The sequence below is a fragment of the Salmo trutta genome, chromosome 1 (assembly GCF_901001165.1).
Source record: "Salmo trutta chromosome 1, fSalTru1.1, whole genome shotgun sequence".
NCBI classification, from domain to species: Eukaryota; Metazoa; Chordata; class Actinopteri; order Salmoniformes; family Salmonidae; genus Salmo; species Salmo trutta.
Window position 1 is genome coordinate 47,747,365 of NC_042957.1, and position 27,609 is coordinate 47,774,973.

Sequence of the window (27,609 nt, forward strand, 5' to 3'; positions counted from 1 at the left end):
CATTTTGATATTGATATTAGGGAGAGGCATGCGTAGCCAAGTGATCGTATGGGTCCAGTGAGTGGTTGGGCTGGCTGGGGACACGGCGATTCAGACAGTTAGCAGGCCGGTGCTAGCAAGCTAGCAGTTAGCAGGCTGGGGCTAGCAAGCTAGCATATAGGCCTTAGAGGGACGTCGCGATGGAGGAAAAGTCTGTTTTTGCCTCCTCGTGCAGTGACGTCGATAGACCAGTCGTGGAATTTGTAGGGTTCCAAGTAGCAGAGGGGTCCAAGTCCAATTGGCAAAATTGGCATAGTGGTCCAAGAAACTGGCCGGTGGATCAGCTAACAGTCCAATACGCTATAGATAGCTAGCAGGCCGCGGTTAGCAAAATGGGCCTTCGGGACGTCGCGCCTGAGGGACCTGTTGGGATCCTCGGGCATTGTGTAAGTCTATGGAATGGGGTGAGAACCACGACGCTCCTAGGTTTTGAATTATTGAAGTCAATGTACCCAATGAATTCGCCAGACATAGGCTATTTCTTTTACACAACAACGTGTAACTGCGACTAAACTGGCCATTGTTTTATTAGAAAAAATATAGCCCTTTATAATGTCCACTTATGTACATATGCTGTATATAGCATCTTAACGTTTTTAAACAAAATAGATAAAGAATTTGTCCAGCCTTTGCTGCTACGCTTGCAGATATGCATAATATAACACCTTATAGTTGCATTGTATTGACATTCCCAGCCTTATTTACAGTCGTCCGTTTTTGTTCAAAATATCAAGTCATTGAAACTGAAACACTGCATCCCGAATGGGTGGCGGCAGCAAACAATGTACTAGGCCAGCCATAATTTACAACCTGATATTTTTTGGACTATCTATTCTGCCAACAATGCCTTACTGTACAACATGGAATGTTGAGTCAAATAGAACCTATTTTTAAAACCTCTTATAAAGTTGGTTTTGAAGCATAAACTGGGAATTTGATATGTTTTACTGATATTATGATTGTCCGTTTGTTTCATACCTGCAAAGTAGTTCAAATGCTGTCAGTTCCACTTTAAATACTCCAAAATCAAATAATTATACAGTATTTGGTTCTCTGAGCTTGACACCAATTAGGACAAAGGAAAAATGTGACCTGTAATTGTTTTTTTTATATGTGCCAGAAATGTATTTGTGCCTCTTTTTCCAAGAAGGATCATAGTGATTGTATCAGATGTTATCGCAGAATAAAGAGTTGATAAGCTAAACATTGTGGCCATTAGGGTGTCTTCACTTGTTCTCCTATCTCTGGTGGTTTAGTCATCTATGAAAGTTTTGTTTACAATATTTCATGGTATTGTGTAAAAAATATTATAAAAATGTGAATACTGAATGTGTTATGATGAGAAGGAATTCAAGAAAACAGCCAACTGACCTAGAAACATATTTAAATACATTTTATGTGCAATGTCCAGCAATGCAATATGGTATGAAACAACAGATTTACAGTGTGTTTTCTTTTATCTTTCAGTATGTTTATCTAGTGTCATCTTTACAGTACAACCAATAAATATATAGAGCACTTCCCAAATAGCACTGAGCCATAAAAATGCATTAACATTTTAACCAGTAGAAATAAGTATAAGTACAACGTTTTTCCTGAATAGCAAATTGTATGCAGTGATACTAATGCATTTTGAAAAGTCCTTCATACAAGTCCCTCACTTCAGTCAACCTCTTCAATGGTTGGGCCTTGGGAGCTGGCACCAGAGCTGGTCCGTGCCTGATCTCCACAGCAACCTGTGGGCATCCCTCCCTGCTGGTACAGCTTGGTAATTATAGGCTGGCATACTTTCTCCAGCTCCTTTAGCTGATGCTCATACTCCTCTTTGTCGCCCAGCTGGTTGTTCTCCAACCAGGAAATGGTCTGGTCGCACCTGTCCACCACTTTCTTTTTGTCCTCCTCGCTGATCTTCCCTTTCATGTTGTCGTCCTCCACGCTGCTCTTCATATTGAAGGCGTACGACTCCAGGGAGTTCTTGGCTGCTATCTTCTCCCTCTGTGCTTCATCCTCAGCTTTGTATTTGTCAGCGTCCTGCACCATCCTCTCAATATCCTCTTTGCTGAGCCGGCCCTTGTCGTTGGTGATGGTGATCTTGTTCTCTTTGCCCGTACTCTTGTCCACCGCTGATACGTTCAGAATGCCGTTGGCGTCGATGTCAAAGGTCACCTCGATCTGAGGGACTCCTCGTGGGGCAGGGGGGATCCCAGAGAGCTCAAATTTCCCCAGGAGGTTGTTGTCCTTGGTCATGGCTCTCTCTCCCTCATAGACCTGGATCATGACCCCGGGCTGGTTGTCGGAGTAAGTGGTGAAGGTTTGGGTCTGTTTGGATGGGATGGTGGTGTTGCGTTTGATCAGGGCGGTCATGACCCCTCCGGCGGTTTCGATGCCCAGGGACAGGGGAGCCACATCCAGCAGCAGCAGGTCCTGGACGTTCTCAGACTTGTCGCCAGACAAGATGGCCGCCTGGATGGCAGCGCCGTAGGCCACCGCCTCGTCTGGGTTGATGCTCTTGTTTAGCTCTCGGCCGTTGAAAAAGTCCTGCAGGAGCTTCTGGACCTTGGGGATCCGGGTGGAGCCTCCGACCAGGACGACGTCGTGGATTTGGGCCTTGTCCATCTTGGCATCCCCGAGGGCTTTCTCCACAGGCTCCAGGGTTCCCCTGAAGAGGTCGGAACACATCTCCTCAAAACGAGCCCTGGTGATGGAGGTGTAGAAGTCGATGCCCTCAAAGAGGGAGTCAATCTCAATGCTGGCCTGGGAGCTGGAGGACAGTGTTCTCTTGGCCCTCTCGCAGGCTGTCCTCAGCCTCCTCAGAGCCCGCTTGTTCTGGCTGATGTCCTTCTTGTGTTTCCTCTTGAACTCCTCCACAAAGTGACTAACCAGGCGGTTGTCAAAGTCCTCCCCGCCCAGGTGAGTGTCTCCAGCCGTGGCCTTCACCTCAAAGATCCCATCCTCGATGGTCAGGATGGACACGTCAAAGGTGCCCCCACCCAGGTCAAAAATCAGGACGTTGCGTTCCCTGGACATGCCTTTGTCCATGCCGTAGGCGATGGCTGCCGCAGTGGGCTCGTTGATGATCCTCAGCACATTCAGCCCAGCGATCACTCCAGCGTCCTTAGTGGCCTGTCTCTGTGAATCGTTGAAGTAGGCAGGGACTGTGATGACTGCATTGGACACCTTCTGGCCCAGGTAAGCCTCAGCGATCTCCCTCATCTTCACCAGGACCATGGAGGAGATCTCCTCTGGGTTGAAGGATTTGTTCTCACCTTTGTAATCTACCTGAACTTTAGGCTTTCCTCCGTCGCTGACCACCTTGAAGGGCCAGTGCTTCATGTCGGCTTGCACGACCTGATCGTTGAACTTTCGGCCAATCAGGCGTTTGGCGTCAAAAACGGTGTTGTTGGGGTTCATGGCCACCTGGTTCTTTGCTGCGTCTCCGATGAGTCTCTCGGTGTCTGTGAAGGCCACATAGCTGGGTGTGGTCCTGTTGCCCTGGTCGTTGGCGATGATCTCCACTTTGCCATGCTGGAACACCCCCACACAGGAGTAGGTGGTGCCCAGGTCAATGCCGATAGACGGGCCTTTAGCTGATGACATCTTGATGGTTTGGAGTTAGTTGCCTACAAATTAATGAAGTAATATTTTAGAAATTGATATTATTCTATGAAAACCTAGCTGCAAGTAATGTCAATCTCCACCAACAGAGATGTCAACCTAAATATACTTGAATAACAACCTGACCTGGGTTCAAATACATGCGTATTTAAGTATTTGTAATTCTTATTTTCTATGTATTTGAATATTTTCAAATAATGTAGCCACTTCTATTTAAAGTATTTGACATTTTATTGAAATACTATTTGAAACTATTTTCAAATACTTGTCTCCAAATACTTTTCAAAAACACCTAGGAACAAACAATCCTGGGTTCAAATGCATGGAATATTGAAATATTTTAATTTTAAAATACACTTGTCTGTGTATTTGAGTATTTTCAAATACATGGTAATACTTTCCAAATGTATTTCCAAACACATTCCAATATTCAGCTACTTATATTTCAAAATGTTAGTGTTATACACTAATACTGGCCAGGCACATATTCAGTGGGGTTTAAAAAAGACAATGGCAGACTAAATCATTTCTGCTAATCTATTACAGAGAAACTCTTTCAACTCTTCAAAGAATTAGAGCAGATTTTCTTAAAATGAAGAAATAAATATTTATAATAAAATAATAATATGCTACAAAAAAAGGAATGTAGGCCTAGTCTGTCCAATGAAATAACATAATAAATGTTATTATAATATTCTATCTTTATAATATTATTTCTTTATTAGTTAACCAAATATTCTGGCATAATGTTACAGCTAAATCGGCTATGTCCACACAACCAACATAGCATAATTTTTTATTCTATCAAGTTTATAACTCACAGCCATTATGAAAATAGGGTACTGAATTAATTTCCCTTTACTTACAGTTTATGAATGTAGAGGTCTGTTGAAAGTGTCTCTTCTCTTTTCTTGCTTTCTTTCTCGTTGAGTCGATGTTTGAATCTGAATGTACTTCACCAGAATATATACCATCCCCATTGCCTAAAAAATATCACTCATGATTTCTAGCCATTTCTCGAACTTTCCGACTACATTGCTCACGAGAGCGCAGCAATCCTGTGCAATGACGCAGGCTGCGTGGCGTATGCATTGGAAGCACAGCAAATGAAAGTTCTCGTTCTTCCAGAGCGTTCGGGAGACGCGGAGAACTGTCCAGAACGCACACACACAGCACACTAATAGTGAACCCATTATTTGTATTGATTAAAATTATCAAAAACCGTTAATGATTCAAATTCACACAAAAATGAAACAGCATCCGGTTCAACCTTATTCAGTCGACATTTCAGTCTATAGGCTACACTGCAGTTCCTCAACAGTTCACGAGATGTCAGTCTATAAACATTTTCTCACTAATGAATAATAAACATGTATTGTAAGAGAATTGAGTGCCTACTGCACAGGTGGTATGTGCAACTCACCACAAGTTAATGTGCCTCCAGGGAATATCCTTTTTTCTATTAAAGACAGAGTATTTAAGATATCCAGTATTAATTGTTAAATGAAAGACAAATGATGAACACGCCGGCTAATCCTTCTCTATTCTATTCTAGTCAATGCTATTCTGTTCTATACCATTCTAGTCAAGCCTATTCCATACTGATGGTCTATCAGTTCACATTTGCTTACCACAAACAAGATATCTCCATGATATCCCCATCATGGGGATATCTTGTTTATGCTAAGCAAATGTGAACTGCTTGTGACATTCTCCTGTGAATTTTAATTACAAAAAACACAAATGGTAGCTAAAGTATTTGCTAATATACATTGCATTCGGAAAGTATTCAGACCTCTTGACTTTTTCCACATTTTATTACTTTACAGCCTTATTCGAAAAATGTATGAAATTATTATTTTTCATCATCAATCAACACACAATACCTCATAATGACAAAGCAAAAACAGTTTTTTTGAAATTGTTGCATATTTATTCAAAATAAAAACAGAAATACCTTATTTACATAAGTATTCAGCCTTGGATACTTATGAGAGTAGATGTGCTCAAAGATTCCCTCTGGTGGTCCGAATGAGCATTAATGGCAACAATGGCTGACAGTAAAATACTATGATTTCACGCACTTTAAGTTGCCTTACCATACCGCACAGCACCGCAGTACAATGCAACTACTAAATGAGGACACACTTCACACTATATACGCAGCAGGGCCGGTTGGTGCCGTTCAAGATTATGGAGGATTTTGTTTTATTATCATGGCCTTAGTTCGATTACAGCATATTGGATGACTGTCATTCATATTCCCATTCACCCAGCACAATGTAACATCAATAGGTTTAGGCTACTACATGATACTCAAATTTGTCCTATACCAATCAAGAGATTGCTACAACCTATAGCCTAGAAATGAAAGTTTATACCGTAGGTGCACAGGTCGAGAGACAAATTGGAGTGATCAAGGTGACAGGCAGAGACACATTCAATACCGCCTTGCACACTCTTGCCTGCATCTAGCTTATCTGGGGTGTAATCTTTAGTCCAAACAGTTGCAAAACGTTTCGAAAGTTTCTATTGGACAAATTCAGGTAGGTCCCGCCCCATTTTGTTTCGTTTAAGACACATTTTGCAACATAATCGTCAGAATGAATACACCCCTGATCACCCACACACACAGTTAAATTTCATAGCAGCCACATAGAGCATTATGACTTTACTTGTTGTAAAATTCCTTCTCGCATCTACAAGCTTTCCTCCTCTCACCTTTTCCCTTCACTTGTGGACTTCAGTACACAACACAACAGCTATCTGTGACTAGGCACAAAAACCTCTCCATGCCAAACCTTCACACCATAACCACTAACCGCTACACAACCTACATCGTCACCATATTATGGTTATAGTAAAAGAAAACAAAATGGAACCAACACATTAGTAAACCCACAATCCAATCCCAAGTGTACAATCACGCATTACACTGTACAGCAAGTAGTTTAGCAGGTAAACCCGCGGGCCCCGGTGTCAATACATTTATAAAACCAAAAGCTTACATTGACTTGGAATAGTTGCAGTGTTGGATAGCCTTAGCCAGCTAGCTAACATAAATAGCATTCCTCTCTGTTTGAGTCAGGTTCTTTGGGTAGGCTAAATTAGCTGCAATAGCTAAGTGAAATGTAGACTAAGATGAATTAAAAATAAAATTAAAAATAGCTAGCTCTCTATCTCTCTCTCTATGCTGCTTCAACTATTGCCATTCTCTCTTTGAGTCAACTACACACTACACTTTATTCACTGCAGTGCTAGCTAGCTGTAGCTTATGCTTTCAGTACTAAATTAATTATCAGATCCTTTGGATGGAAAACTTGTTAGTTCTTACTGCAAGAGCTCTGATAGGTTGGAGGATGTCCTCCAGGTGTTGTCAAAATTATTATTATTATTATTTCTGTTTTATTTCACCTTTATTTAACCAGGTAGGCTAGTTGAGAACAAGTTCTCATTTGCATCTGCGACCTGCCAAGATAAAGAAAAGCAGTTCGACACATACAACAACACAGAGTTACACATGGAATAAACAAACATACAATCAATAATACAGTAGAAAAATCTATATACAGCATGTGCAAATGAGGTAGGATAAGAGAGGTAAGGGCAGACAGGTCTGGAGGGAACCAAGTGCTATATCTATTCCTAGTTCTACATTTTTTTGAATGGAGAGTGCTTATTTAAGAATAACCAGGCTGACGGGATGAGGTCAATGTCATTCCAGGATACCCCGGCCAGGTCAATTAGAAAGGCCTGTTCGCAGAAGTGTTTTAGGGAGCGTTTGACAGTGATGAGGGGTGGTCGTTTGACCGCAGACCCATTAAGGATGCAGGCAATGAGGCAGTGATCGCTGAGATCTTGGTTGAGAACAGCAGAGGTGTATTTGGAGGGCGAGTTAGTTAGGATGATATCTATGAGGGTGCCCGTGTTTACGGATTTGGGGTTGTACCTGGTAGGTTCATTGATAATTTGTGTGAGATTGAGGGCATCAACCTTAGATTGTAGGATGGCCGGGGTGTTAAGGATATCCCAGTTTAGGTCACCTAGCAGCACGAGTTCAGAAGATAGATGGGGGCAATCAATTCACTAGGGGTGTCCAGGGCACAGCTGGGGTCAGAGGGTGGTCTATAGCAAGCGGCAACGGTGATAGACTTGTTTCTGGAAAGGTACATTTTTAGAAGTAGAAGCTTGAATTGTTTTAGTACAGACCTTGATAATAAGATAGAACTCTGCAGGCTATCTCTGCAGTAGATTGCAACACCGCCCCCTTTGGCAGTTCAAAATCAAATCAAATCAAATCAAATTTATTTATATAGCCCTTCGTACATCAGCTGAAATCTCAAAGTGCTGTACAGAAACCCAGCCTAAAACCCCAAACAGCAAGCAATGCATGTGAAAGAAGCACAGTGGCTGGGAAAAACTCCCTAGGAAAAACTCCTGAGAAAGGCCAAAAACCTAGGAAGAAACCTAGAGAGGAACCAGGCTATGAGGGGTGGCCAGTCCTCTTCTGGCTGTGCCGGGTGGATATTATAACAGAACATGGTCAAGATGTTAAAATGTTCGTAAATGACCAGCATGGTCAAATAATAATAATCATAGTAGTTGTCGAGGGTGCAACAAGCACGTCCGGTGAACAGGTCAGGGTTCCGTAGCCGCAGGCAGAACAGTTGAAACTGGAGCAGCAGCATGGCCAGGTGGACTGGGGACAGCAAGGAGTCATCATGCCAGGTAGTCCTGAGGCATGGTCCTAGGGCTCAGGTCCTCCGAGAGAAAGAAAGAAAGAGAGAAAGAGAGAATTAGAGAGAGCATATTTACATTCACACAGGACACCGGATAAGACAAGAGAATACTCCAGATGTAACAGACTGACCCTAGCCCCCCGACACATAAACTACTGCAGCATAAATACTGGAGGCTGAGACAGGAGGGATCAGAAGACACTGTGGCCCCATATGATGAAACCCCCGGACAGGGCCAAACAGGCAGGATATAACCCCACCCACTATGCCAAAGCACAGCCCCCACACCACTAGAGGGATATCTACAACCACCAACTTACCGTCCGAAGACAAGGCCGAGTATAGCCCACAAAGATCTCCGCCACGGCACAACCCAAGGGGGGGCGCCAACCCAGACAGGAAGACCACGTCAGTGGCTCAACCTACTCAAGTGACGCACCCCTCCCATGGACGGCATGGAAGAACACCAGTAAGTCAGTGACTCAGCCCCTGTAAAAGGGTTAGAGGCAGAGAATCCCAGTGGGAAGAGGGGAACCGACAAGGCAGAGACAGCAAGGGTGGTTCGTTGCTCCAGCCTTTCCGTTCACCTTCACACTCCTGGGCCAGACTATACTTAATCATAGGACCTACTGAAGAGATAAGTCTTCAGTAAAGACTTAAAGGTTGAGACTGAGTCTGCGTCTCTCACATGGGTAGGCAGACCATTCCATAAAAATGGAGCTCTATAGGAGAAAGCCCTACCTCCAGCCGTTTGCTTAGAAATTCTAGGGACAATTAGGAGGCCTGCGTCTTGTGACCGTAGCGTACGTGTAGGTATGTACGGCAGGACCAAATCGGAAAGATAGGTAGGAGCAAGCCCATGTAATGCTTTGTAGGTTAGCAGTAAAACCTTGAAATCAGCCCTTGCCTTAACAGGAAGCCAGTGTAGGGAGGCTAGCACTGGAGTAATATGATCAAATTTTTTGGTTCTAGTCAGGATTCTAGCAGCCGTATTTAGCACTAACTGAAGTTTGTTTAGTGCTTTATCCGGGTAGCCGGAAAGTAGAGCATTGCAGTAGTCGAGCCTAGAAGTAACAAAAACATGGATTCATTTTTCTGCGTCATTTTTGGACAGAAAGTTTCTGATTTTTGCAATGTTACGTAGATGGAAAAAAGCTGTCCTTGAAGCAGTCTTGATATGTTCTTCAAAAGAGAGATCAGGGTCCAGAGTAACGCCGAGGTCCTTCACAGTTTTATTTGAGACGACTGTACAACCATCCAGATTAATTGTCAGATTCAACAGAAGATCTCTTTGTTTCTTGGGACCTAGGACAAGCATCTCTGTTTTGTCCGAGTTTAAAAGTAGAAAATTTGCAGCCATCCACTTCCAGTTCTATCTTGGCGGAAAATGTTATCGTTAGGGATGGAAATTTCAGCGTTTTTGGTGGTTTTCCTTAGCCAGGATTCAGACACGGCTAAGACATCCTAGGCATTGAGTAATGAAGAGAGAGATATAGTCTCTAGAGACTTTTAAACCAGGTGATGTCATCGCACATGTGGGAGGTGGAACAACATGGTTGGTTAAGGCATATTGAGCAGGGCTATAGGCTCTACAGTGAAATAAGACAGTACTCACTAACCAGGACAGTAATGGACAAGGCATTTTGATATTGATATTAGGGAGAGGCATGCGTAGCCAAGTGATCGTATGGGTCCAGTGAGTGGTTGGGCTGGCTGGGGACACGGCGATTCAGACAGTTAGCAGGCCGGTGCTAGCAAGCTAGCAGTTAGCAGGCTGGGGCTAGCAAGCTAGCATATAGGCCTTAGAGGGACGTCGCGATGGAGGAAAAGTCTGTTTTTGCCTCCTCGTGCAGTGACGTCGATAGACCAGTCGTGGAATTTGTAGGGTTCCAAGTAGCAGAGGGGTCCAAGTCCAATTGGCAAAATTGGCATAGTGGTCCAAGAAACTGGCCGGTGGATCAGCTAACAGTCCAATACGCTATAGATAGCTAGCAGGCCGCGGTTAGCAAAATGGGCCTTCGGGACGTCGCGCCTGAGGGACCTGTTGGGATCCTCGGGCATTGTGTAAGTCTATGGAATGGGGTGAGAACCACGACGCTCCTAGGTTTTGAATTATTGAAGTCAATGTACCCAATGAATTCGCCAGACATAGGCTATTTCTTTTACACAACAACGTGTAACTGCGACTAAACTGGCCATTGTTTTATTAGAAAAAATATAGCCCTTTATAATGTCCACTTATGTACATATGCTGTATATAGCATCTTAACGTTTTTAAACAAAATAGATAAAGAATTTGTCCAGCCTTTGCTGCTACGCTTGCAGATATGCATAATATAACACCTTATAGTTGCATTGTATTGACATTCCCAGCCTTATTTACAGTCGTCCGTTTTTGTTCAAAATATCAAGTCATTGAAACTGAAACACTGCATCCCGAATGGGTGGCGGCAGCAAACAATGTACTAGGCCAGCCATAATTTACAACCTGATATTTTTTGGACTATCTATTCTGCCAACAATGCCTTACTGTACAACATGGAATGTTGAGTCAAATAGAACCTATTTTTAAAACCTCTTATAAAGTTGGTTTTGAAGCATAAACTGGGAATTTGATATGTTTTACTGATATTATGATTGTCCGTTTGTTTCATACCTGCAAAGTAGTTCAAATGCTGTCAGTTCCACTTTAAATACTCCAAAATCAAATAATTATACAGTATTTGGTTCTCTGAGCTTGACACCAATTAGGACAAAGGAAAAATGTGACCTGTAATTGTTTTTTTTATATGTGCCAGAAATGTATTTGTGCCTCTTTTTCCAAGAAGGATCATAGTGATTGTATCAGATGTTATCGCAGAATAAAGAGTTGATAAGCTAAACATTGTGGCCATTAGGGTGTCTTCACTTGTTCTCCTATCTCTGGTGGTTTAGTCATCTATGAAAGTTTTGTTTACAATATTTCATGGTATTGTGTAAAAAATATTATAAAAATGTGAATACTGAATGTGTTATGATGAGAAGGAATTCAAGAAAACAGCCAACTGACCTAGAAACATATTTAAATACATTTTATGTGCAATGTCCAGCAATGCAATATGGTATGAAACAACAGATTTACAGTGTGTTTTCTTTTATCTTTCAGTATGTTTATCTAGTGTCATCTTTACAGTACAACCAATAAATATATAGAGCACTTCCCAAATAGCACTGAGCCATAAAAATGCATTAACATTTTAACCAGTAGAAATAAGTATAAGTACAACGTTTTTCCTGAATAGCAAATTGTATGCAGTGATACTAATGCATTTTGAAAAGTCCTTCATACAAGTCCCTCACTTCAGTCAACCTCTTCAATGGTTGGGCCTTGGGAGCTGGCACCAGAGCTGGTCCGTGCCTGATCTCCACAGCAACCTGTGGGCATCCCTCCCTGCTGGTACAGCTTGGTAATTATAGGCTGGCATACTTTCTCCAGCTCCTTTAGCTGATGCTCATACTCCTCTTTGTCGCCCAGCTGGTTGTTCTCCAACCAGGAAATGGTCTGGTCGCACCTGTCCACCACTTTCTTTTTGTCCTCCTCGCTGATCTTCCCTTTCATGTTGTCGTCCTCCACGCTGCTCTTCATATTGAAGGCGTACGACTCCAGGGAGTTCTTGGCTGCTATCTTCTCCCTCTGTGCTTCATCCTCAGCTTTGTATTTGTCAGCGTCCTGCACCATCCTCTCAATATCCTCTTTGCTGAGCCGGCCCTTGTCGTTGGTGATGGTGATCTTGTTCTCTTTGCCCGTACTCTTGTCCACCGCTGATACGTTCAGAATGCCGTTGGCGTCGATGTCAAAGGTCACCTCGATCTGAGGGACTCCTCGTGGGGCAGGGGGGATCCCAGAGAGCTCAAATTTCCCCAGGAGGTTGTTGTCCTTGGTCATGGCTCTCTCTCCCTCATAGACCTGGATCATGACCCCGGGCTGGTTGTCGGAGTAAGTGGTGAAGGTTTGGGTCTGTTTGGATGGGATGGTGGTGTTGCGTTTGATCAGGGCGGTCATGACCCCTCCGGCGGTTTCGATGCCCAGGGACAGGGGAGCCACATCCAGCAGCAGCAGGTCCTGGACGTTCTCAGACTTGTCGCCAGACAAGATGGCCGCCTGGATGGCAGCGCCGTAGGCCACCGCCTCGTCTGGGTTGATGCTCTTGTTTAGCTCTCGGCCGTTGAAAAAGTCCTGCAGGAGCTTCTGGACCTTGGGGATCCGGGTGGAGCCTCCGACCAGGACGACGTCGTGGATTTGGGCCTTGTCCATCTTGGCATCCCCGAGGGCTTTCTCCACAGGCTCCAGGGTTCCCCTGAAGAGGTCGGAACACATCTCCTCAAAACGAGCCCTGGTGATGGAGGTGTAGAAGTCGATGCCCTCAAAGAGGGAGTCAATCTCAATGCTGGCCTGGGAGCTGGAGGACAGTGTTCTCTTGGCCCTCTCGCAGGCTGTCCTCAGCCTCCTCAGAGCCCGCTTGTTCTGGCTGATGTCCTTCTTGTGTTTCCTCTTGAACTCCTCCACAAAGTGACTAACCAGGCGGTTGTCAAAGTCCTCCCCGCCCAGGTGAGTGTCTCCAGCCGTGGCCTTCACCTCAAAGATCCCATCCTCGATGGTCAGGATGGACACGTCAAAGGTGCCCCCACCCAGGTCAAAAATCAGGACGTTGCGTTCCCTGGACATGCCTTTGTCCATGCCGTAGGCGATGGCTGCCGCAGTGGGCTCGTTGATGATCCTCAGCACATTCAGCCCAGCGATCACTCCAGCGTCCTTAGTGGCCTGTCTCTGTGAATCGTTGAAGTAGGCAGGGACTGTGATGACTGCATTGGACACCTTCTGGCCCAGGTAAGCCTCAGCGATCTCCCTCATCTTCACCAGGACCATGGAGGAGATCTCCTCTGGGTTGAAGGATTTGTTCTCACCTTTGTAATCTACCTGAACTTTAGGCTTTCCTCCGTCGCTGACCACCTTGAAGGGCCAGTGCTTCATGTCGGCTTGCACGACCTGATCGTTGAACTTTCGGCCAATCAGGCGTTTGGCGTCAAAAACGGTGTTGTTGGGGTTCATGGCCACCTGGTTCTTTGCTGCGTCTCCGATGAGTCTCTCGGTGTCTGTGAAGGCCACATAGCTGGGTGTGGTCCTGTTGCCCTGGTCGTTGGCGATGATCTCCACTTTGCCATGCTGGAACACCCCCACACAGGAGTAGGTGGTGCCCAGGTCAATGCCGATAGACGGGCCTTTAGCTGATGACATCTTGATGGTTTGGAGTTAGTTGCCTACAAATTAATGAAGTAATATTTTAGAAATTGATATTATTCTATGAAAACCTAGCTGCAAGTAATGTCAATCTCCACCAACAGAGATGTCAACCTAAATATACTTGAATAACAACCTGACCTGGGTTCAAATACATGCGTATTTAAGTATTTGTAATTCTTATTTTCTATGTATTTGAATATTTTCAAATAATGTAGCCACTTCTATTTAAAGTATTTGACATTTTATTGAAATACTATTTGAAACTATTTTCAAATACTTGTCTCCAAATACTTTTCAAAAACACCTAGGAACAAACAATCCTGGGTTCAAATGCATGGAATATTGAAATATTTTAATTTTAAAATACACTTGTCTGTGTATTTGAGTATTTTCAAATACATGGTAATACTTTCCAAATGTATTTCCAAACACATTCCAATATTCAGCTACTTATATTTCAAAATGTTAGTGTTATACACTAATACTGGCCAGGCACATATTCAGTGGGGTTTAAAAAAGACAATGGCAGACTAAATCATTTCTGCTAATCTATTACAGAGAAACTCTTTCAACTCTTCTAAACCTGAATAATTAGAGCAGATTTTCTTAAAATGAAGAAATAAATATTTATAATAAAATAATAATATGCTACAAAAAAAGGAATGTAGGCCTAGTCTGTCCAATGAAATAACATAATAAATGTTATTATAATATTCTATCTTTATAATATTATTTCTTTATTAGTTAACCAAATATTCTGGCATAATGTTACAGCTAAATCGGCTATGTCCACACAACCAACATAGCATAATTTTTTATTCTATCAAGTTATAACTCACAGCCATTATGAAAATAGGGTACTGAATTAATTTCCCTTTACTTACAGTTTATGAATGTAGAGGTCTGTTGAAAGTGTCTCTTCTCTTTTCTTGCTTTCTTTCTCGTTGAGTCGATGTTTGAATCTGAATGTACTTCACCAGAATATATACCATCCCCATTGCCTAAAAAATATCACTCATGATTTCTAGCCATTTCTCGAACTTTCCGACTACATTGCTCATGAGAGCGCAGCATTCCTGTGCAATGACGCAGGCTGAGAGGCGTATGCATTGGAAGCACAGCAAATGAAAGTTCTCGTTCTTCCAGAGCGTTCGGGAGACGCGGAGAACTGTCCAGAACGCACACACACAGCACACTAATAGTGAACCCATTATTTGTATTGATTAAAATTATCAAAAACCGTTAATGATTCAAATTCACACACAAATGAAACAGCATCCGGTTCAACCTTATTCAGTCGACATTTCAGTCTATAGGCTACACTGCAGTTCCTCAACAGTTCACGAGATGTCAGTCTATAAACATTTTCTCACTAATGAATAATAAACATGTATTGTAAGAGAATTGAGTGCCTACTGCACAGGTGGTATGTGCAACTCACCACAAGTTAATGTGCCTCCAGGGAATATCCTTTTTTCTATTAAAGACAGAGTATTTAAGATATCCAGTATTAATTGTTAAATGAAAGACAAATGATGAACACGCCGGCTAATCCTTCTCTATTCTATTCTAGTCAATGCTATTCTGTTCTATACCATTCTAGTCAAGCCTATTCCATACTGATGGTCTATCAGTTCACATTTGCTTACCACAAACAAGATATCTCCATGATATCCCCATCATGGGGATATCTTGTTTATGCTAAGCAAATGTGAACTGCTTGTGACATTCTCCTGTGAATTTTAATTACAAAAAACACAAATGGTAGCTAAAGTATTTGCTAATATACATTGCATTCGGAAAGTATTCAGACCTCTTGACTTTTTCCACATTTTATTACTTTACAGCCTTATTCGAAAAATGTATGAAATTATTATTTTTCATCATCAATCAACACACAATACCTCATAATGACAAAGCAAAAACAGTTTTTTTGAAATTGTTGCATATTTATTCAAAATAAAAACAGAAATACCTTATTTACATAAGTATTCAGCCTTGGATACTTATGAGAGTAGATGTGCTCAAAGATTCCCTCTGGTGGTCCGAATGAGCATTAATGGCAACAATGGCTGACAGTAAAATACTATGATTTCACGCACTTTAAGTTGCCTTACCATACCGCACAGCACCGCAGTACAATGCAACTACTAAATGAGGACACAATTCACACTATATACGCAGCAGGGCCGGTTGGTGCCGTTCAAGATTATGGAGGATTTTGTTTTATTATCATGGGCTTAGTTCGATTACAGCATATTGGATGACTGTCATTCATATTCCCATTCACCCAGCACAATGTAACATCAATAGGTTTAGGCTACTACATGATACTCAAATTTGTCCTATACCAATCAAGAGATTGCTACAACCTATAGCTTAGAAATGAAAGTTTATACCGTAGGTGCACAGGTCAAGAGACAAATTGGAGTGATCAAGGTGACAGGCAGAGACACATTCAATACCGCCTTGCACACTCTTGCCTGCATCTAGCTGATCTGGGGTGTAATCTTTAGTCCAAACAGTTGCAAAACGTTTTGAAAGTTTCTATTGGACAAATTCAGGTAGGTCCCGCCCCATTTCGTTTCGTTTAAGACACATTTTGCAACATAATCGTCAGAATGAATACACCCCTGATCACCCACACACACAGTTCAATTTCATAGCAGCCACATAGAGCATTATGACTTTACTTGTTGTAAAATTCCTTCTCACATCTACAAGCTTTCCTCCTCTCACCTTTTCCCTTCACTTGTGGACTTCAGTACACAACACAACAGCTATCTGTGACTAGGCACAAAAAACTCTCCATGCCAAACCTTCACACCATAACCACTAACCGCTACACAACCTACATCGTCACCATATTATGGTTATAGTAAAAGAAAACAAAATGGAACCAACACATTAGTAAACCCACAATCCAATCCCAAGTGTACAATCACGCATTACACTGTACAGCAAGTAGTTTAGCAGGTAAACCCGCGGGCCCCGGTGTCAATACATTTATAAAACCAAAAGCTTACATTGACTTGGAATAGTTGCAGTGTTGGATAGCCTTAGCCAGCTAGCTAACATAAATAGCATTCCTCTCTGTTTGAGTCAGGTTCTTTGGGTAGGCTAAATTAGCTGCAATAGCTAAGTGAAATGTAGACTAAGATGAATTAAAAATAAAATTAAAAATAGCTAGCTCTCTCTCTCTCTCTCTCTATGCTGCTTCAACTATTGCCATTCTCTCTTTGAGTCAACTACACACTACACTTTATTCACTGCAGTGCTAGCTAGCTGTAGCTTATGCTTTCAGTACTAAATTAATTATCAGATCCTTTGGATGGAAAACTTGTTAGTTCTTACTGCAAGAGCTCTGATAGGTTGGAGGATGTCCTCCAGGTGTAGTCAAAATTATTATTATTATTATTATTTATTATTTATTTCACCTTTATTTAACCAGGTAGGCTAGTTGAGAACAAGTTCTCATTTGCATCTGCGACCTGCCAAGATAAAGAAAAGCAGTTCGACACATACAACAACACAGAGTTACACATGGAATAAACAAACATACAATCAATAATACAGTAGAAAAATCTATATACAGCATGTGCAAATGAGGTAGGATAAGAGAGGTAAGGGCAGACAGGTCTGGAGGGAACCAAGTGCTATATCTATTCCTAGTTCTACGTTTTTTTTAATGCAGAGTGCTTATTTAAGAATAACCAGGCTGACGGGATGAGGTCAATGTCATTCCAGGATACCCCGGCCAGGTCAATTAGAAAGGCCTGTTCGCAGAAGTGTTTTAGGGAGCGTTTGACAGTGATGAGGGGTGGTCGTTTGACCGCAGACCCATTAAGGATGCAGGCAATGAGGCAGTGATCACTGAGATCTTGGTTGAGAACAGCAGAGGTGTATTTGGAGGGCGAGTTAGTTAGGATGATATCTATGAGGGTGCCCGTGTTTACGGATTTGGGGTTGTACCTGGTAGGTTCATTGATAATTTGTGTGAGATTGAGGGCATCAACCTTAGATTGTAGGATGGCCGGGGTGTTAAGGATATCCCAGTTTAGGTCACCTAGCAGCACGAGTTCAGAAGATAGATGGGGGCAATCAATTCACTTTGGGTGTCCAGGGCACAGCTGGGGGCAGAGGGTGGTCTATAGCTAGCGGCAACGATGATAGACTTGTTTCTGGAAAGGTACATTTTTAGAAGTAGAAGCTTGAATTGTTTTAGTACAGACCTTGATAATAAGATAGAACTCTGCAGGCTATCTCTGCAGTAGATTGCAACACCGCCCCCTTTGGCAGTTCAAAATCAAATCAAATTAAATCAAATCAAATTTATTTATATAGCCCTTCGTACATCAGCTGAAATCTCAAAGTGCTGTACAGAAACCCAGCCTAAAACCCCAAACAGCAAGCAATGCATGTGAAAGAAGCACGGTGGCTGGGAAAAACTCCCTAGGAAAAACTCCTGAGAAAGGCCAAAAACCTAGGAAGAAACCTAGAGAGGAACCAGGCTATGAGGGGTGGCCAGTCCTCTTCTGGCTGTGCCGGGTGGATATTATAACAGAACATGGTCAAGATGTTAAAATGTTCGTAAATGACCAGCATGGTCAAATAATAATAATCATAGTAGTTGTCGAGGGTGCAACAAGCACGTCCGGTGAACAGGTCAGGGTTCCGTAGCCGCAGGCAGAACAGTTGAAACTGGAGCAGCAGCATGGCCAGGTGGACTGGGGACAGCAAGGAGTCATCATGCCAGGTAGTCCTGAGGCATGGTCCTAGGGCTCAGGTCCTCCGAGAGAAAGAAAGAAAGAGAGAAAGAGAGAATTAGAGAGAGCATATTTACATTCACACAGGACACCGGATAAGACAAGAGAATACTCCAGATGTAACAGACTGACCCTAGCCCCCCGACACATAAACTACTGCAGCATAAATACTGGAGGCTGAGACAGGAGGGATCAGAAGACACTGTGGCCCCATATGATGAAACCCCCGGACAGGGCCAAACAGGCAGGATATAACCCCACCCACTATGCCAAAGCACAGCCCCCACACCACTAGAGGGATATCTACAACCACCAACTTACCGTCCGAAGACAAGGCCGAGTATAGCCCACAAAGATCTCCGCCACGGCACAACCCAAGGGGGGGGCGCCAACCCAGACAGGAAGACCACGTCAGTGGCTCAACCTACTCAAGTGACGCACCCCTCCCATGGACGGCATGGAAGAACACCAGTAAGTCAGTGACTCAGCCCCTGTAAAAGGGTTAGAGGCAGAGAATCCCAGTGGGAAGAGGGGAACCGACAAGGCAGAGACAGCAAGGGTGGTTCGTTGCTCCAGCCTTTCCGTTCACCTTCACACTCCTGGGCCAGACTATACTTAATCATAGGACCTACTGAAGAGATAAGTCTTCAGTAAAGACTTAAAGGTTGAGACTGAGTCTGCGTCTCTCACATGGGTAGGCAGACCATTCCATAAAAATGGAGCTCTATAGGAGAAAGCCCTACCTCCAGCCGTTTGCCTTAGAAATTCTAGGGACAATTAGGAGGCCTGCGTCTTGTGACCGTAGCGTACGTGTAGGTATGTACGGCAGGACCAAATCGGAAAGATAGGTAGGAGCAAGCCCATGTAATGCTTTGTAGGTTAGCAGTAAAACCTTGAAATCAGCCCTTGCCTTAACAGGAAGCCAGTGTAGGGAGGCTAGCACTGGAGTAATATGATCAAATTTTTTGGTTCTAGTCAGGATTCTAGCAGCCGTATTTAGCACTAACTGAAGTTTGTTTAGTGCTTTATCCGGGTAGCCGGAAAGTAGAGCATTGCAGTAGTCGAGCCTAGAAGTAACAAAAACATGGATTAATTTTTCTGCGTCATTTTTGGACAGAAAGTTTCTGATTTTTGCAATGTTACGTAGATGGAAAAAAGCTGTCCTTGAAGCAGTCTTGATATGTTCTTCAAAAGAGAGATCAGGGTCCAGAGTAACGCCGAGGTCCTTCACAGTTTTATTTGAGACGACTGTACAACCATCCAGATTAATTGTCAGATTCAACAGAAGATCTCTTTGTTTCTTGGGACCTAGGACAAGCATCTCTGTTTTGTCCGAGTTTAAAAGTAGAAAATTTGCAGCCATCCACTTCCAGTTCTATCTTGGCGGAAAATGTTATCGTTAGGGATGGAAATTTCAGCGTTTTTGGTGGTTTTCCTTAGCCAGGATTCAGACACGGCTAAGACATCCTAGGCATTGAGTAATGAAGAGAGAGATATAGTCTCTAGAGACTTTTAAACCAGGTGATGTCATCGCACATGTGGGAGGTGGAACAACATGGTTGGTTAAGGTTAAGGCATATTGAGCAGGGCTATAGGCTCTACAGTGAAATAAGACAGTACTCACTAACCAGGACAGTAATGGACAAGGCATTTTGATATTGATATTAGGGAGAGGCATGCGTAGCCAAGTGATCGTATGGGTCCAGTGAGTGGTTGGGCTGGCTGGGGACACGGCGATTCAGACAGTTAGCAGGCCGGTGCTAGCAAGCTAGCAGTTAGCAGGCTGGGGCTAGCAAGCTAGCATATAGGCCTTAGAGGGACGTCGCGATGGGGGAAAAGTCTGTTTTTGCCTCCTCGTGCAGTGACGTCGATAGACCAGTCGTGGAATTTGTAGGGTTCCAAGTAGCAGAGGGGTCCAAGTCCAATTGGCAAAATTGGCATCGAGGTCCAAGAAACTGGCCGGTGGATCAGCTAACAGTCCAATACGCTATAGATAGCTAGCAGGCGGCGGTTAGCAAAATGGGCCTTCAGGGGACGTCGCGCCTGAGGGACCTGTTGGGATCCTCGGGCATTGTGTAAGTCTATGGAATGGGGTGAGAACCACGAGGCTCCTAGGTTTTGAATTATTGAAGTCAATGTACCCAACGAATTCGCCAGACATAGGCTATTTCTTTTACACTATAACGTGTAACTGCGACTAAACTGGCCATTGTTTTATTAGAAAAAATATAGCCCTTTATAATGTCCACTTATGTACATATGCTGTATATAGCATCTTAACGTTTTTAAACAAAATAGATAAAGAATTTGTCCAGCCTTTGCTGCTACGCTTGCAGATATGCATAATATAACACCTTATAGTTGCATTGTATTGACATTCCCAGCCTTATTTACAGTCGTCCGTTTTTGTTCAAAATATCAAGTCATTGAAACTGAAACACTGCATCCCGAATGGGTGGCGGCAGCAAACAATGTACTAGGCCAGCCATAATTTACAACCTGATATTTTTTGGACTACCAAGAAATGTATTGGTGAATTATATGAATCATGCATTGAACTGCATCCATCTATTCTGCCAACAATGCCTTACTGTACAACATGGAATGTTGAGTCAAATAGAACCTATTTTTAAAACCTCATAAAGTTGGTTTTGAAGCATAAACTGGGAATTTGATATGTTTTACTGATATTATGATTGTCCGTTTGTTTCATATCTGCAAAGTAGTTCAAATGCTGTCAGTTCCAGTTTAAATACTCCAAAATCAAATAATTATACAGTATTTGGTTCTCTGAGCTTGACACCAATTAGGACAAAGGAAAAATGTGACCTGTAATTGTTTTTTTATATGTGCCAGAAATGTATTTGTGCCTCTTTTTCCAAGAAGGATCATAGTGATTGTATCAGATGTTATCGCAGAATAAAGCGTTGATAAGCTAAACATTGTGGCCATTAGGGTGTCTTCACTTGTTCTCCTATCTCTGGTGGTTTAGTCATCTATGAAAGTTTTGTTTACAATATTTCATGGTATTGTTTAAAAAATATTCTAAAAATGTGAATACTGAATGTGTTATGATGAGAAGGAATTCAAGAAAACAGCCAACTGACCTAGAAACATATTTAAATACATTTTATTTGCAATGTCCAGCAATGCAATATGGTATGAAACAACAGATTTACAGTGTGTTTTCTTTTATCTTTCAGTATGTTTATCTAGTGTCATCTTTACAGTACAACCAATAAATATATAGAGCACTTCCTAAATAGCACTGAGCCATAAAAATGCATTAACATTTTAACCAGTAGAAATAAGTATAAGTACAACGTTTTCCTGAATAGCAAATTGTATGCAGTGATACTAATGCATTTTGAAAAGTCCTTTATACAAGTCCCTCACTTCAGTCAACCTCTTCAATGGTTGGGCCTTGGGAGCTGGCACCAGAGCTGGTCCGTGCCTGATCTCCACAGCAACCTGTGGGCATCCCTCCCTGCTGGTACAGCTTGGTAATTATAGGCTGGCATACTTTCTCCAGCTCCTTTAGCTGATGCTCATACTCCTCTTTGTCGCCCAGCTGGTTGTTCTCCAACCAGGAAATGGTCTGGTCGCACCTGTCCACCACTTTCTTTTTGTCCTCCTCGCTGATCTTGCCTTTCATGTTGTCGTCCTCCACGCTGCTCTTCATATTGAAGGCGTACGACTCCAGGGAGTTCTTGGCTGCTATCTTCTCCCTCTGTGCTTCATCCTCAGCTTTGTATTTGTCAGCGTCCTGCACCATCCTCTCAATATCCTCTTTGCTGAGCCGGCCCTTGTCGTTGGTGATGGTGATCTTGTTCTGTTTGCCCGTACTCTTGTCCACCGCTGATACATTCAGAATGCCGTTGGCGTCGATGTCAAAGGTCACCTCGATCTGAGGGACTCCTCGTGGGGCAGGGGGGATCCCAGAGAGCTCAAACTTCCCCAGGAGGTTGTTGTCCTTGGTCATGGCTCTCTCTCCCTCATAGACCTGGATCATGACCCCGGGCTGGTTGTCGGAGTAAGTGGTGAAGGTCTGGGTCTGTTTGGATGGGATGGTGGTGTTGCGTTTGATCAGGGCGGTCATGACCCCTCCGGCGGTTTCGATGCCCAGGGACAGGGGAGCCACATCCAGCAGCAGCAGGTCCTGGACGTTCTCAGACTTGTCGCCAGACAAGATGGCCGCCTGGATGGCAGCGCCGTAGGCCACCGCCTCGTCTGGGTTGATGCTCTTGTTTAGCTCTCGGCCGTTGAAAAAGTCCTGCAGGAGCTTCTGGACCTTGGGGATCCGGGTGGAGCCTCCGACCAGGACGACGTCGTGGATTTGGGCCTTGTCCATCTTGGCATCCCCGAGGGCTTTCTCCACAGGCTCCAGGGTTCCCCTGAAGAGGTCGGAACACATCTCCTCAAAACGAGCCCTGGTGATGGAGGTGTAGAAGTCGATGCCCTCAAAGAGGGAGTCAATCTCAATGCTGGCCTGGGAGCTGGAGGACAGTGTTCTCTTGGCCCTCTCGCAGGCTGTCCTCAGCCTCCTCAGAGCCCGCTTGTTCTGGCTGATGTCCTTCTTGTGTTTCCTCTTGAACTCCTCCACAAAGTGACTAACCAGGCGGTTGTCAAAGTCCTCCCCGCCCAGGTGAGTGTCTCCAGCCGTGGCCTTCACCTCAAAGATCCCATCCTCGATGGTCAGGATGGACACGTCAAAGGTGCCCCCACCCAGGTCAAAAATCAGGACGTTGCGTTCCCTGGACATGCCTTTGTCCATGCCGTAGGCGATGGCTGCCGCAGTGGGCTCGTTGATGATCCTCAGCACATTCAGCCCAGCGATCACTCCAGCGTCCTTAGTGGCCTGTCTCTGTGAATCGTTGAAGTAGGCAGGGACTGTGATGACTGCATTGGACACCTTCTGGCCCAGGTAAGCCTCAGCGATCTCCCTCATCTTCACCAGGACCATGGAGGAGATCTCCTCTGGGTTGAAGGATTTGTTCTCACCTTTGTAATCTACCTGAACTTTAGGCTTTCCTCCGTCGCTGATCACCTTGAAGGGCCAGTGCTTCATGTCGGCTTGCACGACCTGATCGTTGAACTTTCGGCCAATCAGGCGTTTGGCGTCAAAAACGGTGTTGTTGGGGTTCATGGCCACCTGGTTCTTTGCTGCGTCTCCGATGAGTCTCTCGGTGTCTGTGAAGGCCACATAGCTGGGTGTGGTCCTGTTGCCCTGGTCGTTGGCGATGATCTCCACTTTGCCATGCTGGAACACCCCCACACAGGAGTAGGTGGTGCCCAGGTCAATGCCGATAGACGGGCCTTTAGCTGATGACATCTTGATGGTTTGGAGTTAGTTGCCTACAAATTAATGAAGTAATATTTTAGAAATTGATATTATTCTACGAAAACCTAGCTGTAAGTAATGTCAATCTCCACCAACAGAGATGTCAACCTAAATATACTTGAATAACAACCTGACCTGGGTTCAAATACATGCGTATTTAAGTATTTGTAATTCTTATTTTCTATGTATTTGAATATTTTCAAATAATGTAGCCACTTCTATTTAAAGTATTTGAAAGTATTTTCTAGTAATAATAAAAAAATACTATGTGAAACTATTTTCAAATACTTGTCTCCAAATACATTTCAGATGCAACTAGGAACAAACAATCCTGGGTTGAAATGAATGGAATATTTATATATTTTAATTTTAAAATACACTTGTCTGTGTATTTGAGTATTTTCAAATACATGGTAATACTTTCCAAATGTATTTCCAAACACATTCCAATATTCAACTACTTATATTTCAAAATGTACTGGTATTTTAATGTCCTTGAAAAACAATAATAAGCATTTGAACCCAGGTCTGAAAACAACACTGTTGTCAATGTTTGTGTTATATTAGTGTTATACACTAATACTGGCCAGGCACATATTCAGTGGGGTTTAACAAAGACATTGGCAGACACAATCATTTCTGCTAATCTATTACAGAGAAACTCTTTTCACAACAGGCCTACATTTTTTCTATGAACACTCCTGAATAATATTGTGTTATCTTCACAGAATTAGAGCAGATTTTCTTAAAATGAAGAAATAAATATTTATAATAAAATAATAATATGCTACAAAAAAAGGAATGTAGGCCTAGTCTCTCCTATGAAATAACATAATAAATGTTATTATAATATTCTATCTTTATAATATTATTTCTTTATTAGTTAACCAAATATTCTGGCATAATGTTACAGCTAAATCGGCTATGTCCACACAACCAACATAGCATAATTTTTTATTCTATCAAGTTCATAACTCACAGCCATTATGAAAATAGGGTACTGAATTAATGTCCCTTTACTTACAGTTTATGAATGTAGAGGTCTGTTGAAAGTGTCTCTTCTCTTTTCTTGCTTTCTTTCTCGTTGAGTCGATGTTTGAATCTGAATGTACTTCACCAGAATATATACCATCCCCATTGCCTAAAAAATATCACTCATGATTTCTAGCCATTTCTCGAACTTTCCGACTACATTGCTCATGAGAGCGCAGCAATCCTGTGCAATGACGCAGGCTGTGAGGCGTATGCATTGGAAGCACAGCAAATGAAAGTTCTCGTTCTTCCAGAGTGTTCGGGAGGCGCGGAGAACTGTCCAGAACGCACACACACAGCACACTAATAGTGAAACCATTATTTGTATTGATTAAAATGATAAAAAACCGTTAATGATTCAAATTTACACACAAATGAAACAGCATCCGGTAGAACCTTATTCAGTCGACATTTCAGTCTATAGGCTACACTGCAGTTCCTCAACAGTTCACGAGATGTCAGTCTATAAATATTTTCTCACTAGTGAATAGTAGACATATATTGTAAGAGAATTGAGTGCCTACTGCACAGGTGGTATGTGCAACTCACCACAAGTTAATGTGCCTCCAAGGAAGATCCTTTTTTTCTATTAAAGACAGAGTATTTAAGATATCCAGTATTAATTGTTAAATGAAAGACAAATGATGAACACGCCAGCTAATCCTTCTCTATTCTATTCTAGTCAATGCTATTCTGTTCTATACCATTCTAGTCTAGCCTATTCAGTACTGATGGTCTATCAGTTCACATTTGCTTACCATCATGGGGATATCTTGTTTATGCTAAGCAAATGTGAACTGCTTGTGACATTCTCCTGTGAATTTTAATTACAAAAAACACAAATGGTAGCTAAAGTATTTGCTAATATACATTGCATTCGGAAAGTATTCAGACCTCTTGACTTTTTCCACATTTTATTACTTTACAGCCTTATTCGAAAAATGTATGAAATTATTATTTTTCATCATCAATCAACACACAATACCTCATAATGACAAAGCAAAAACAGTTTTTTTGAAAATGTTGCATATTTATTCAAAATGAAAACAGAAATACCTTATTTACATAAGTATTCAGCCTTGGATACTTATGAGAGTAGATGTGCTCAAAGATTCCCTCTGGTGGTCCGAATGAGCATTAATGGCAACAATGGCTGACAGTAAAATACTATGATTTCACGCACTTTAAGTTGCCTTACCATACCGCACAGCACCGCAGTACAATACAACTACTAAATGAGGACACAATTCACACTATATACGCAGCAGGGCCGGTTGGTGCCGTTCAAGATTATGGAGGATTTTGTTTTATTATCATGGCCTTAGTTCGATTACAGCATATTGGATGACTGTCATTCATATTCCCATTCACCCAGCACAATGTAACATCAATAGGTTTAGGCTACTACATGATACTCAAATTTGTCCTATACCAATCAAGAGATTGCTACAACCTATAGCCTAGAAATGAAAGTTTATACCGTAGGTGCACAGGTCGAGAGACAAATTGGAGTGATCAAGGTGACAGGCAGAGACACATTCAATACAGCCTTGCACACTCTTGCCTGCATCTAGCTGATCTGGGGTGTAATCTTTAGTCCAAACAGTTGCAAAACGTTTCGAAAGTTTCTATTGGACAAATTCAGGTAGGTCCCGCCCCATTTCGTTTCGTTTAAGACACATTTTGCAACATAATCGTCAGAATGAATACACCCCTGATCACCCACACACACAGTTAAATTTCATAGCAGCCACATAGAGCACTATGACTTTACTTGTTGTAAAATTCCTTCTCACATCTACAAGCTTTCCTCCTCTCACCTTTTCCCTTCACTTGTGGACTTCAGTACACAACACAACAGCTATCTGTGACTAGGCACAAAAACCTCTCCATGCCAAACCTTCACACCATAACCACTAACCGCTACACAACCTACATCGTCACCATATTATGGTTATAGTAAAAGAAAACAAAATGGAACCAACACATTAGTAAACCCACAATCCAATCCCAAGTGTACAATCACGCATTACACTGTACAGCAAGTAGTTTAGCAGGTAAACCCGCGGGCCCCGGTGTCAATACATTTATAAAACCAAAAGCTTACACTGACTTGGAAGAGTTGCAGTGTTGGATAGCCTTAGACAGCTAGCTAACATAAATAGCATTCCTCTCTGTTTGAGTCAGGTTCTTTGGGTAAGCTAAATTAGCTGCAAAAGCTAAGTGAAAGGTAGACTAAGATGAATTAAAAATAAAATTAAAAATAGCTAGCTCTCTCTCTCTCTCTATGCTGCTTCAACTATTGCCATTCTCTCTTTGAGTCAACTATTCACTACACTTTATTCACTGCAGTGCTAGCTAGCTGTAGCTTATGCTTTCAGTACTAAATTAATTATCAGATCCTTTGGATGGAAAACTTGTTAGTTCTTAATGCAAGAGCTCTGATAGGTTGGAGGATGTCCTCCAGGTGTAGTCAAAATTATTATTATTATTATTTATTTTTTATTTCACCTTTATTTAACCAGGTCGGCTAGTTGAGAACAAGTTCTCATTTGCATCTGCGACCTGCCAAGATAAAGAAAAGCAGTTCGACACATACAACAACACAGAGTTACACATGGAATAAACAAACATACAATCAATAATACAGTAGAAAAATCTATATACAGCATGTGCAAATGAGGTAGGATAAGAGAGGTAAGGGCAGACAGGTCTGGAGGGAACCAAGTGCTATATCTATTCCTAGTTCTACATTTTTTTGAATGGAGAGTGCTTATTTAAGAATAACCAGGCATC

The 27,609-nt window shown here is 42.6% G+C and overlaps 3 protein-coding genes across 3 annotated transcripts; all 3 read right to left on the reverse strand.

Moving 5' to 3' along the window:
- Positions 1-1,417: 1,417 nt before the first annotated feature.
- LOC115197794 (heat shock 70 kDa protein) lies at positions 1,418-4,960 on the reverse strand. Its single transcript, XM_029759582.1, has 2 exons — positions 4,521-4,960; positions 1,418-3,659 (listed from the first exon to the last, which is right to left on the reverse strand). The coding sequence occupies exon 2, from the start codon at positions 3,634-3,636 to the stop codon at positions 1,702-1,704; it is 1,935 nt and encodes a 644-aa protein (XP_029615442.1). The 5' UTR covers positions 3,637-3,659; positions 4,521-4,960; the 3' UTR covers positions 1,418-1,701.
- A 6,489-nt stretch (positions 4,961-11,449) lies between these two features.
- LOC115197807 (heat shock 70 kDa protein) lies at positions 11,450-14,947 on the reverse strand. The gene is made up of 2 exons (XM_029759583.1): positions 14,559-14,947; positions 11,450-13,691 (listed from the first exon to the last, which is right to left on the reverse strand). Exon 2 carries the CDS (start codon positions 13,666-13,668, stop codon positions 11,734-11,736), a length of 1,935 nt encoding a protein of 644 aa, XP_029615443.1. The 5' UTR covers positions 13,669-13,691; positions 14,559-14,947; the 3' UTR covers positions 11,450-11,733.
- Positions 14,948-21,554: 6,607 nt separating this feature from the next.
- LOC115197784 (heat shock 70 kDa protein-like) lies at positions 21,555-25,238 on the reverse strand. The gene is made up of 2 exons (XM_029759578.1): positions 24,806-25,238; positions 21,555-23,795 (listed from the first exon to the last, which is right to left on the reverse strand). The coding sequence occupies exon 2, from the start codon at positions 23,770-23,772 to the stop codon at positions 21,838-21,840; it is 1,935 nt and encodes a 644-aa protein (XP_029615438.1). The 5' UTR covers positions 23,773-23,795; positions 24,806-25,238; the 3' UTR covers positions 21,555-21,837.
- Positions 25,239-27,609: the final 2,371 nt, after the last annotated feature.